The sequence below is a fragment of the Anomaloglossus baeobatrachus genome, chromosome 2 (assembly GCF_048569485.1).
Source record: "Anomaloglossus baeobatrachus isolate aAnoBae1 chromosome 2, aAnoBae1.hap1, whole genome shotgun sequence".
Lineage (NCBI taxonomy): Eukaryota > Metazoa > Chordata > Amphibia > Anura > Aromobatidae > Anomaloglossus > Anomaloglossus baeobatrachus.
In genome coordinates, this window is record NC_134354.1 from 653808521 (window position 1) to 653821459 (window position 12939).

At 49.8% G+C, this 12939-nt stretch overlaps 1 protein-coding gene across 1 annotated transcript in view; it reads right to left on the reverse strand.

Annotated features, from left to right (window-relative positions):
* Window positions 1-5023: 5023 nt before the first annotated feature.
* The window catches only part of LOC142292007 (retinol dehydrogenase 7-like), a 91777-nt gene continuing 83861 nt past the window's right edge, over window positions 5024-12939 (reverse strand). Inside the window, exon 5 of the mRNA XM_075337041.1 lies at window positions 5024-6584. Coding sequence (XP_075193156.1) covers window positions 6367-6584 — 218 coding nt within the window. The 3' untranslated portion in view covers window positions 5024-6366. The remainder of the gene's footprint in view (window positions 6585-12939) is intronic.

A 12939-nucleotide genomic window follows, 5' to 3' on the forward strand; every position in this document is an offset into this window, starting at 1 on the left:
TCTGGACTTCAACTTGACCCTTCCAGGGCCTGAGCTAGACTTCGACTGCCTGTTTTCCCGCCTCCAGGCCTGTGAACTCCTCGGTGGGTGGAGCCAACCGCCTGGCTCCACCCCCCCTGTGTGGACATTTATCCTGGAGGGTGGTGACAAGGCTTTTAGTTTGACTGCTGTTACCTAACTGGGAAGGGGTGTGTGTAGTGTTGTTGTGTCTTCCTGGGACGACCTGGATAGTCCAGGGCATCACATTCCCCCTTGGTTTAATGCAGAATGTCCGCGGGCTGCCCGTCCATCACCGGTTTATTTTTGTTGTAAACTGCAAAAAGATAAGAAACACATATACATTTATAATAACATATTTACACAGTCAAAAATATGTAGGCTTTCTTTTTCTTCCCTTACGGGAGGCACATCACTTTAACCGTTGCAAGCAACTTTAATAATAACGGGTCCATGTCCTTCCGCTTTCCCACCGAAGCAACCTAGCCTTGATGCTGCCCCTAAGAAGTGGGTCCCCCCACTGATCCCCAGTCCGGGATCTGGGACTGATCCCCAGTCCAGATCAGGAACTTGGCCAGGCAACCCAAGCGGAAATGGGTACGGTGTTTCGCACCCTGCAGTCACTCAGAGGCCCCACGTCCAGGGGACCCCTGACTCGGAGGATGGTCACCAGTTCCTGTGGTGACCGGACTCCAGCCTGCTCTGCTGCGGTTCCTCCCTCCAACCAGCCTCTCCGGAGACTGGCAGTAATGGGAAGGGCAATAAGGGCACTATTTACAAGCCCAAAAGTTATTGGGTGGCTTGCTAGTTCTCAGCCATGTTCATGATTTCTCATGTGGCACAAACAGGGGGCAACAAGAGTCCCAATGGGGACAAGCACTTCAGTAGCTGGTCTGCTACCATATACATAGGTCCCAACGGGGACTTTAACTTTCTTGTGACAACGGGCATCCGCTACATCACTCTTCATCCTCCACTCCGTACTATTCCTCCATGGTGACTCCAGGGCTGTACGGTGGGGGAGAGGTCTGGGAGCGCCTCGGGCCTTCATGCTGTGCCCTTCCTTGCATGCTCAGAGCAAACCAGCCCCTCTCCCCACAGTGGCGGGTGGAGGTAACCAACTCTCCAGGGATCAGGTCACGGTCCGGGTGGCCCATAGGCAAGTGGGGGTACACGTCCCGACGGGACACAAACACCTCTTTCTCCAAGCCGGGCTCAAACAGGAATCCCCACCCCCTGACGGGGTCAAAGCGTCGGACCTGGCCCTCGTACCTCGGGCCTCGCACAAGGAAGGTGGCACACCGCAGGTTTTCTTTTTCTTTAATCATGCGGGCCAGGACCTCGGCCTTTCTCTTCTCCCGGGCCTCAATTGTCCGGCCCAGCTGGCTCTGCTGCCGCTCCCAATACGGAGCGTCCACGTGCCCCTCGGATGCACGGGTCGGGCCCAGCCGGAGTTCCCCCGTGCCAACTACGATCGGCACCTTCTTTTGGGAACCCCGCTGTGTCGTGGCCTGGGGTGCTGCCCTGCAGCGACAACCCTGCACCGCCTCAGCCGAGGCTTGGGTGTGGGGAGCGGCCAGCTTTACCTGCCGGGCGGGCCGCTGGGTATCTGGCACCTCCGTCTTGGCCAGGCGGACTGCCGGGGCCGGGACCTCTTCAGGAGCGGTTGCTTCCTGGAGTAGTGGGGCCTCTTCGGGACGGGCTTCCTCCGGGAACCCTGCTTCCACGAAAGTGGGACGGTGCGGGCCTTGCATACGGTCGCCCGCGGGCTGCTTCTACGGGCGGGTCCTTCTGGGCAACTGGGACGGGCTCTGCCGCCGGTGTCGGGGGCAGCAGACTAAGTGGGGAAGCGACAGCGACCGATACGGGCAGCGGAGGGGGCGACAGGAGAATTGGGGGCAGACCGGGTCCCTCAGCCTCAGCGGCCAGTCCCTCAAGGACATAGGGGCTCGCCCTCTCCTCCAAATTCCCCCCCCCATCTCGCGTGCCCGCACGGCCGTGGCTATCTCCCCCATCTCGGCCGCCCATTGCTCCATCAGGTACCTCACCTGGACCTGCAGCCGGCAGCACATGAGGGTCGTCTGGGCCTCCACCCATGCCGATGTTCCGGGCACGGGCTCCGGGAATTCAGGCCTCTCGGATGGGGCAAACATGCTGTATGCTCGGGTTCCAGGAACAAGACGGGTGGCGGGGTCCTGGCGTCCCTGCCCTTTATCCATATGGTCACATGGCAAACAGTCCTCACCTGCCCCCCTTGATCTTTTCCGAGCACTTCTCTAGCTTTTTGCTCCGCTCTCGGGCGGCGGGGCTTTGCTTTCACGCCCTTTCTGCTCAGGGAAGACGGCTCGGGTGGGAACTCTTCGCGCCAAAGATGGTGGATTCTCAAATTTTTCAGCAGGACGCCGCTGACGGGGACTTCAAGGCGCACTTCCACTGGTAAGTGGACTGGCTCAATCCTGTCCGTGATGCCAGAAGAGTCGATGTGTACCGCCCCGGGGGCTCGGCTGTGACCGCCGAGCCGCTCGGATCCGTGCTCGTACTGCGGGTGGTGGCTCGAGCCTCTCACGGACCTGGGGATCACGTCGCTTTGCAAGGGAATTGGCGCTACACGCGGGGATTTGGGGTGTTTGGTTTGAAAGGATAGTTCGTGACGCCACCCACGGGTTGTGGTGATTGTAGACACCACTGCTGCGGTTAAGGTGTGAGGGCCCCCGGGAGTGGTGTAGTAGCGCAGCTAGGTGTTGACCCCTCCGTTGGTAGGGGATGTTGGTCCCGGGGTCTGGTGGGCCGGGGCCCGGGTGCGGGGTGTAGTGTTGCGGTGCAGCACGGCGCGGTGCCGGATGGCACTGGGGTACTCACTCTGACACAAGACACTGGAGTCACTGGTAAACCAAACGGAGTGATGAACGGGGCCCACAGCCGGCTGCAGCTTTTCCCAGATTAGGTTGGTAATGTCCGCCTTTCTCCTGCACCTCTGTGTGTGAATCTTGACTCCTGTGCCTAGGCACCGGTAGTCTGCTCCCCGATGTGTATCTGTTGTAGGAGCCCGTTTGCCCGCAGACGCTGGCCCTTTGTATCTCTTGCCCTTGGTGGTGGCACTTATCCGGAATGGTTGGGCTGTTGCCTTCAGTCGGGACTTAGGTGGGAATGAACCTCTGAGGTCCAGACCGCAATCAGTTAATTTGACTATGGTGGTGGCTTCTAGCCTAGTTCGGGGTCTAAGTACCCTGCCTGGTGCTCCGGTATCCAGTTGGCTCCCCGGTTCGGTTCCGGCGGGCCACTATCCCTGTCCCGGTCCCTTACGGTTCCACCGGTCGTATTCCCGGTCTCCTGCGGCCACCACCGTCTGCCTCCTTGCTCCAACCCAGCCACCGGAGTAGTCTTTGGCAGGCCTGAGCACAGGTCTGCTTCTGGACTTGAACTTGACCCTTCCAGGGCCTGAGCTAGACTTCAACTCCCTGTTTTCCCGCCTCCAGGCCTGTGAACTCCTCAGTGGGTGATGCCAACCGCCTGGCTCCACCCCCCCTGGTGTGGACATCAAACCTGGAGGGTGGTGACAAGGCTTTTAGTTTGACTGTTGTTACCTAACTGGGAAGGGGTGTGTGTAGTGTTGTTGTGTCTACCTGGGACGACCTGGATAGGGAAGGAAATAGTAGGTTTGCTCCCTCCCCACTGTATCTGAGGATTTACATATTATATCTTCATTTTCACAGTGAAAAAAGAAAAATAATTACCAGCGCTATTTTACACACTGCTGAGAAGTCAAAAGGAAGCTAATGGTATATAATATTTATATTTATGTTGTGTCTGTATATGTGTATTTGTGTGTATTCAGATGTTAAACTCTTTACCTTGAGCAGCTTCCTGTTTGTTCTGCTGCCTGTGTTTCAACCAACTTTATTGATACCTGATATATTTTGTTTAGATGCATTTTTGGTGTGTTTAAGCTGCACAAATGCACTAAAAAGCATATGCATTTTTTTGTGGATTTTCCGCATCTAATCTAATTCTATAGGGAAAGTCCACACTGAAAATTCAGCATACCTGCAAGATGATTTGACATGCTGCGGCTTGGAAAAGCAAACTGCAGGTAAGTTTACGGAGCGTAAAAAACAACTTTGTTTGTACTGTAAAATGCTGCAGTTTCAATGTAACATAAAAACCCACAGCTTCAAAAAGCAAGCAACATTCATTGTGGGTACGTACTCTTTTCTTCCAGGCAGCATCCGCCCCATAGCCTGGAAGAGCTCATTTACATGAAGTGATAAAAGATGATTTATCCATAATGCATCTGATATGAGGCAGACAGGGATGACATTTTTCAGCTTTCTATAAACTGTATGCCCATATTAATAGATTTGATAGGTCAAAAGTGGTGACAGGTTCCCTTTAAGCACAGTTAAGGCCGCTTTACACACTGCGATATCGGTAACGATATCACCAGCGTGCATACCCGCCCCCATCGGTTGTACGACACGGGCAAATATCTGCCCCTGGCGCACAACATCGCCCGGACCCGTCACACTACTTACCTTCCCTGCGACGTCGCTGTGACCGGCGAACCGCCTCCTTTCTAAGGGGGCGGTTCGTTCAGCGTCACAGCGACGTCACAGCAGCGTCACTGAACCGCCGCCCAATAGAAGCGGAGGGGCGGAGATGAGCGGGACGAACATCCCGCCCACCTCCTTCCTTCCGCATAGCGGCCGGGAGGCAGGTAAGTTGAGGTTCCTCGTTCCTGCGGTGTCACACAGAGCGTTGTGTGCTGCCGCAGGAACGAGGAACAACTTCGTTACTGCTGCAGTAACGATATTTGAGAATGGACCCCCATGTCACCGATGAGCGATTTTGCACGTTTTTGCGACGATGCAAAATCGCTCATATGTGTCACACGCAACGGCATCGCTAAAGCGACCGGATGTGCGTCACCAATTCCGTGACCCCAACGAGATCACTTGAGCAATGTCGTAGCGTGTAAAGCCCTCTTTAGACTTTTTGGTAATAGGAATATGCACACATTCTTCGATTATAAACATTTTTAATATGTAAATTTGTTTAACTACAGTTTCCATTTTACATGTATTGGAGGAAAAAAAAAAACACAAAAAGCTACAGTTAATTCTCTTTCACACATCAGATTTTCTTATGTGTTCTGTTACACAGAATGAACACACACTCATTATATTCTAGGGAGCTAGCAAAAAAAGAAAAGTGTTCAGATTAAATGGATCTGTGAAAAAGGTAGAAAGCATGTCCCATCTAGTACTAGATGTGACATTATGCTTTCTACCTGTATTTTACTGACTATTTGCTTAAATAAGCCTGAGAAACCTCCATCAGTTTTTATTTGCAAATGAGAAAAAGAAATGATGAAAAATAACACAGTCCAAAGCACATATGAAAATTTGATCCAGCATGTTATTGTGCTGTTTTTAACTTTTGCAAAAAATTTTTTTAAAAAATCAAATCAAATCACCATTCGTTTAGTTTTCATTTTCTATATTGACATGCCTGTGATATCAGAATACTGTATAGTCGACTATTAAATAAAGTGGCATTTTTAAAGGGAATTTGTCAGCAGATTTTTGATATGTAATCTGAGCACAGCATGAGATAGGGGCAGAGATGCTGATTCGGTGATGTCACATTAGGAAGTGTGCTGTTTTTTCAATACAATGAGTGTTTTATCAGGAGAAGATTATCACTTGTTACAACTAGCTGCCTGGTCCAGCCACACCCCAGCACTGATTAGCAGCTTACTGTTAATATACAATGTACACAAAAAGCTGCTAATCAGGGGTGTAGGTGGGGTTAGCTTTCTGAGCTACATTCTCTATTTAAAAACTCTGATTGTGTCACAACTGCTGCACCCAGTAATCTAAGTGATACATTTATGGAATCAGAGTCTCTTTCCCTACATTATACTGCTTCCAGATGAGATAGCAAAACCTGGTGACAGATTCCCTTTAACAGACATTTTTGGGGAAATGATTATATGGTACTTACTAATATATAAGCATTACATGTTCTCCTTCTTTATGAAGTGCTATCTGCTGGTTAGTGAATCTTTCCTCACAGACTGCCCAGTAAAGGATCACGTCCCCATAAGTATCTTCCAATTCAAAAATAGCTTTCCCACGCACAGTGTTTTTCTAATGGGAGCAGGCTGATGGACAGGTCTGGTCACATGATCCTTCACCGCCAAGGTTGAGAACAGCAGCACTCTGCTGTCTGTGAAGGAGGCAGCGCTAACGAGTAAGCGGCACATCCCATAAGAAGGAAACCTGGACGACATATATATTAGTTTGTGCCACAAAATGATATCTCCAAAATATGGTAAAAAAAGAAAATTGTCCAACACTAGAAGAATCATCAGATGGCACCTGCTGGTCTAGGCTGTCCCATGCTGAATATGAAGTCTGAAACCACTGTAGGCAAATAGGAAAAAGGCAAGTAGAGGAGTGTGGCATCCCATCCTGTGGAGTAACGAGTCCAGGGGTGAACGGCGGTCAGAGCATGCTCCATGCAGTTTGTGACTAGAGACAGGTCGTTGTTACACACGGCTGACATTTTGTCAATGATCTCCATGCCTAGATGTAAAATATGAAATAGATCAGAAACTCATGCTTCATTCATTATGTTTGTTTTCTTACACACGTGTCTCTAGGGGGGTTTCCCCACATTTTCACATACAGCACAAATGATAAAATAAATTATTAAATTATCACAGTTTCATCTTCTTGGCTTGTCTATGGCCAACAATTACATCCCTTATTCTTCTTGAAAGGAGCTTTTTAATAACTTTAGGACTTATTACATTTACCACTTATTCATATGCAACATATTAGCTCTCAACATAATAGGTAGAGCGTCTAATTAGAAACACTACATATTGTATAAGGGGGATATGTCCATTTAAAGGGAATCTGTCACCAGGATTTCAACACCTAATCTGAGAGTAGCATAACATAGAGGCAGAGATCCTGATTGCAGCAATGTGTCACTTACTGGGACTGCTTAGTGCAGTTTTAATAAAACCACTGATTAATCAGCAGTAGATTATCATTAGAGGCTACTTGGCATGTTTCCAGGTACTCCAGAATATTCATGAGCTCTGTATAACTGCTAGATCTGCAGTAGAGAAAACATTGATTATATCAAAATGACAGCAAACAGCTCAGTAAGTGACACATCGCTGGAATCAGGGTCGTTGTCTCTACATTATGCTGCTCTCAGGTGGGGGAGCAAAAACCTACTGACAGATTCCCTTTAAATTGTACATTGAGCTGCTGCCATCTCCAAGTACCATACTTGTTTTCTTGTGTGCCATATGGCGGGCTTTGCACACTACGACATCGCAGGTGTGATGTCGGTGGGGTCAAATTGAAAGTGACGCACATCCGGCATCACATGCGACATCGTAGTGTGTAAAGCCTAGATGATACGATTAACAAGCGCAAAATCGACGTAATCGTATCATCGGTGCAGTGTTGGCGTAATCCATAATTACGCTGACGCGACGGTCCGATGTTGTTCCTCGCTCCTGCGGCAGCACACATCGCTGTGTGTGAAGTAGCAGGAGCGGGGAACATCTCCTACCAGCGTCACCGCGGCTTCCGTAGGATATTCGGAAGGAAGGAGGTGGGCGGGATGTTTACATCCTGCTCATCTCCGCCCCTCCGCCGCTATTGGCCGCCTGCCGTGTGATGTCGCTATGACGCCGCACGACCCGCCCCTTAAGAAAGAGGCGGATCGCCAGCCAGAGCGACGGTCGCAGGGCAGGTGAGTGCATGTGAAGCTGGCGTAGCGATCATGTTCGCTACGCCAGCTATCACACGATATCGTACCTGCGACGGGGGCGGGGACTATTGCGTGCGACATCGCAGCATTGGCTTGCGATGTCGCAACGTGCAAAGCCGCCCTAAGTGTTATGATTACTCACTAACATTTTGTACTGTAATTACAAAAAAATACACCAGTGTGTTGGGATTTTGATGGAATTAGAAAATTTGTGAAAAAAAACCCAAACTATACAAATGGTCTCAAGCAAATGGAACCATAGGACTCTTCTAGATTCATTAGTATATACAAACTCATAGTTACTATGGTCAGTGCTTAGGGAAAGAACCCTCTCCACTGCTTCCATGCTGATTGCCCATTATAAAGAACTGTTGTATCACTGTAAAATAGTTCCCAAAATAGCTGGCTGGTGTAGGAAGACTGGTACTATGCAAAAAGCAAAGCATTACATCAATGCCTGGCCCATGTGGTACTTCGCTCTCCTCTGACTTGTGGTGATGTGGAGGAGGGGCGGTTTACGACACATTAGAATTACTGGATGTCATGATCCAGGACCAGTATTCTCCGCTCCAGAGTTTCACAGACCCATCCTGGTTATGTCGGGGTTAACTCCCATCAGCCTCATTCTGGTTTCAGGAGACACTATGGTCTCTGAACCTGCATTCCTGTGCTGGTTATAGTTTTGCTCTGCAGCCTGTGACTTGCTCTGGTGAGAATTCCTGTTTGATTTGACTCCTTGTTACCGTGCCTTGACCTGTACCCTCCCCCCATCACCCCCCCCTTTCCCCTGTTCATCTCTCTTGTTTGTGTTTCCCTCTGCATACCTGATCTCCCAACTTCCGACTCTGTTCTGTTTTCTGACTTTGATATTGATCCTCCCTTTGCAGTGACTCGACTTTCCTGGCTAGACCCTGAATGTTTAACTGCTCTATTACCCCCTGGTGGTTCGCCTGTTTACTGCCTGTAATGTAATGCCTGTGATGTTTTATCGCATTCCACTTGCTCCGATTTTCACGCGGTGTGTCTTAAGCCTGCTTTACACGTTGCAATTTCGCATACGATATCGTATGCGAATTGCAACGCCCCCATCGTATGTGTGGCACGTTCAATTTGTTGAATGTGCCGCATAAACGATTAACCCCCGTCACACGTACTTACCCGTCCATACGACCTCGATGTGGGCGGTGAATGTCCACTTCCTGGAGTGGGAGGAACGTTCGGCGTCACATCGACGTCACGCGGCAGCCGGCCAATAGAAGCGGAGGGGCGGAGCTGAGCGAGACGTAAACATCCCGCCCACCTCCTTTCTTCCGCATTACCGGCCGGGAGTTGCAGGACGCAGGTAAGATCTGTTCAATGTTCCCGGGGTGTCACACTGCGATGTGTGCTACCTCGGGAACATTGAACAATCTGACGTTCAATTCACGAGGAATGAACGACGTGCATGCGATGAACGTTTTAACGTTCAAACGCAATCGCACGTAGCTGTTATACACTGCAATGTACCTTACGATGCCGGATGTGCGTCACTTATGACGTGACCCCGCCGACACATTGTAAGATACATTGCAGCGAGTAAAGCTGGCTTAAGGGGTACTTCTCACATAGCGAGATCACTAGCGAGATCGCTGCTGAGTCACAGGTTTTGTGACGTACCAGTGACCTCATCAGCGATCTCGCTGTGTGTGACACTGAGCAGCGATCTGGCCCCTGCTGTGAAATCGCTGATCGTTACACACGGTGCTGGTTCATTTTTTGCTTGTTGTTCTCCCGCTGTGAAGCACACATCGCTGTGTTTGACAGCGAGAGAGCAACGATCTGAATGTGCAGGGAGCAGGGAGCCGGTGTCTGGAAGCTGCAGACGCTTGTAACCAAGGTACACATCGGGTAACCAAGCGAAGCGCTTTCCTTGGTTACCCGATATTTACCTTGGTTACTAGCGTACGCCGCTCTCAGGCTGCCAGTACTGCCTCCCTGCTCCCTGCACACATAGCCAGAGTACACATCGGGTAACTAAGCGAAGCGCTTTGCTTAGTAACCCGATGTGTACCCTGGCTATGAGTGCAAGGAGCCAGCACTAAGCGGTGAGCGCTGGTAACCAGGGTAAATATCGGGTAACCAAGCAAAGCATTTTGCTTAGTTACCCGATATTTACCCTTGTTATCAAGCGCAGCAACCTTTCCACAAGTCGCTGCTGGCTGGTGGCTGGTCACTAGTCGCTGGTGAGATCTGCCTGATTGACAGCTCACCAGCGACCATGTTGCGATTCACTTTATTTCTATTTTCCTAGGTCCAAGCAGGGCGCCAATCTCGTGTAAAGGACATGCCAGTCACATGGGATAAAATGTCACCATAGGAGTCTCGGATGCACCAAGCCTGCTATGGAAACCCTGAGGAGACTTAAGAAATCAGCACAATTGGTATGTTTTTCCGTTTTGTTTTTTTTAAGTCAACAAGGAATTTGGCAAGAAGATCAGCACAATTTGTCGTGGATATGCATTGGCGGGTTTGTTACAGCTAGTTTCAACACATTAGTATAGCTACCAGAGAGTCCGACACTCTTGACTGTATAGAGTTAAGCTCTACGTTGGAACAGGGAGATATGATTTCACTGCAATACCTCTCTCCGTTCTGTAAACCGCAGGTCACGCCTGTGGTCTTTATTATTATTATTATTATTTATTATTATAGCGCCATTTATTCCATGGCGCTTTACAAGTGAAAGAGGGTATACGTACAACAATCATTAACAGTACAAGACAGACTGGTATAGGAGGAGAGAGGACCCTGCCCGCGAGGGCTCACAGTCTACAGGGAATGGGTGATGGTACAATAGGTGAGGACAGAGCTGGTTGTGCAGTGGTCTACTGGACTGAGGGCTATTGTAGGTTGTAGGCTTGTTGGAAGAGGTGGGTCTTGAGGTTCCTCTTGAAGCTTTCCATGGTAGTGGAGAGTCTGATGTGCTGAGGTAGAGCATTCCAGAGTATGGGGGATGCGCGGGAGAAATCTTGTACACGATTGTGGGAAGAGGAGATAAGAGAGGAGCAGAGAAGGAGATCTTGTGAGGATCTAAGGTTGCGTGCAGGTAGGTACCGGGAGACTAGGTCACAGATGTAGGGAGGAGACAGGTTGTGCATGGCTTTGTATGTCATGGTTAATGTTTTGAACTGGAGTCGTTGGGCGATGGGAAGCCAGTGAAGGGATTGGCAGAGTGGCAAGGCTGGGGAGTAGCGAGGGGAGAGGTGGATTAAGCAGGCTGCAGAGTTTAGGATAGATTGGAGGGGTGCAAAAGTGTTGGAAGGTAGGCCAGAGAGCAGGAGGTTGCAGTAGTCGAGGCGGGAGATGATGAGGGCATGCACTAATGTTTTTGCAGATTCTTGGTTAAGGAAAGCACGGATCCGGGAGATATTTTTGAGTTGTAATCGGCATGAGTTGAAGAGGGCTTGGATGTGTGGCTTGAAGGATAGAGCAGAGTCGAGGGTCACTCCAAGGCAACGAGCTTGTGAGACTGGGGTGAGTGAGCAACCATCGAGTTTGATGGAAAGGCTTGTTGGAGGAGGTGAGTGAGGAGGAGGAAAGACAATAAACTCTGTTTTGTCCATGTTAAGTTTTAGGAATCGTGCAGAGAAGAAGGATGAAATAGCAGAGAGACATTGTGGTAGTTTGGTTAGTAGAGAGGTAATGTCAGGTCCAGAGAGGTAGATCTGTGTGTCATCGGCATAGAGATGATACTGGAAGCCGTGGGACTCTATGAGCTGTCCCAGGCCGAAGGTGTAGATGGAGAACAGCAGGGGTCCAAGAACTGAGCCTTGGGGGACACCGACAGATAGGGGGTGAGATGAGGAAGTGGTGTGAGAATGGGAGACGCTGAAAGTTCGGTCGGTTAGGTATGAGGAGATCCAAGATAGGGCCAAGTCTGTGATGCCCAGAGATGAGAGAATCTGTAGTAGGAGGGAATGGTCTACTGTGTCGAAGGCAGAGGACAGGTCCAGGAGGAGGAGGATAGAGTAGTGTCGCTTGGTTTTGGCGGTTAGTAGATCATTGGTGACTTTGGTTAGGGCAGTTTCGGTAGAATGATGTGGTCGGAAGCCAGATTGAAGCCGGTCAAAGAGGGAGCAGGAGGAGAGGTATGAGGACAATTCAAGATGGACATGCTGTTCCAGTAGTTTTGAGGCGTAGGGGAGAAGGGATATGGGGCGATAGTTTGATACAGAGGATGGGTCAAGGGAGGGCTTTTTGAGGATGGGTGTAATGGAGGCATGTTTAAAGCATGAAGGGAATACACCACTTGCTAGTGATAGGTTGAAGAGATGGGGACTGCGGTGATGTTGGGGATGAGGTGCGATGGGAGCGGGTCCAGTGCACAGGTGGTTAGATGTGATCTTGAGAGTAGAGTGGAGAGATTGTTTTCTGTCATAGAGGAGAAGCTGGATTTGGAGGAAGAAGGATGAGTAGCTATGATGAGGGGCTGTGGTGATTGTGGGCCAAAGCTTGCTCTGATGTTGTCAATCTTCCGCTTGAAGAAAGAGGCAAAGTCTTCAGCTGAGAGGAGAGGAGAGGGAGGTGGTGCCGGAGGACGGAGGAGAGAATTGAAAGTGTTGAATAGCTGTTTAGGGTTGTGAGAGAGAGAGGATATGAGGGATGAGAAGTAGGTTTGTTTTGCAGCAGTGAGTGTGGACTTGAAAGTGGTGAGGGACTCTTTATATGCAATGAAGTGCTCAGTGGAATGAGACCTCTTCCATCTGCGCTCAGCAATTCTGGAGGCCCGTCTTAGTTCTTTAGTCTGCCTTGTGTGCCAGGGTTGCCTGTTGATTGTGCGGGTTTTGGTGTGTGTGAGGGGGGCAGCTGATTCAAGAGCTGCAGAGATTGTAGTGTTGTATAAAGTTGCAGCGGCATCTGCATCATGAAGAAATGCAATGTCTGTGAGGGGGAGAAGGGACTGAGAAAGGGTGTGTAAATCAATGTGTTTGATATTTCTGCGAGGGTGTGAAAATTTGTGGAGGAGGGGTTGCATACTTGGAGAAGAGAGGGAAGAGAATGTGAGTAGGTTGTGGTCAGACAGGGGGAGGGGCAAGTTAGAGAGGTTAGATAGGGAACAGAGGCGAGTGAAGATGAGGTCCAGCGTGTGGCCATCTTTGTGAGTAG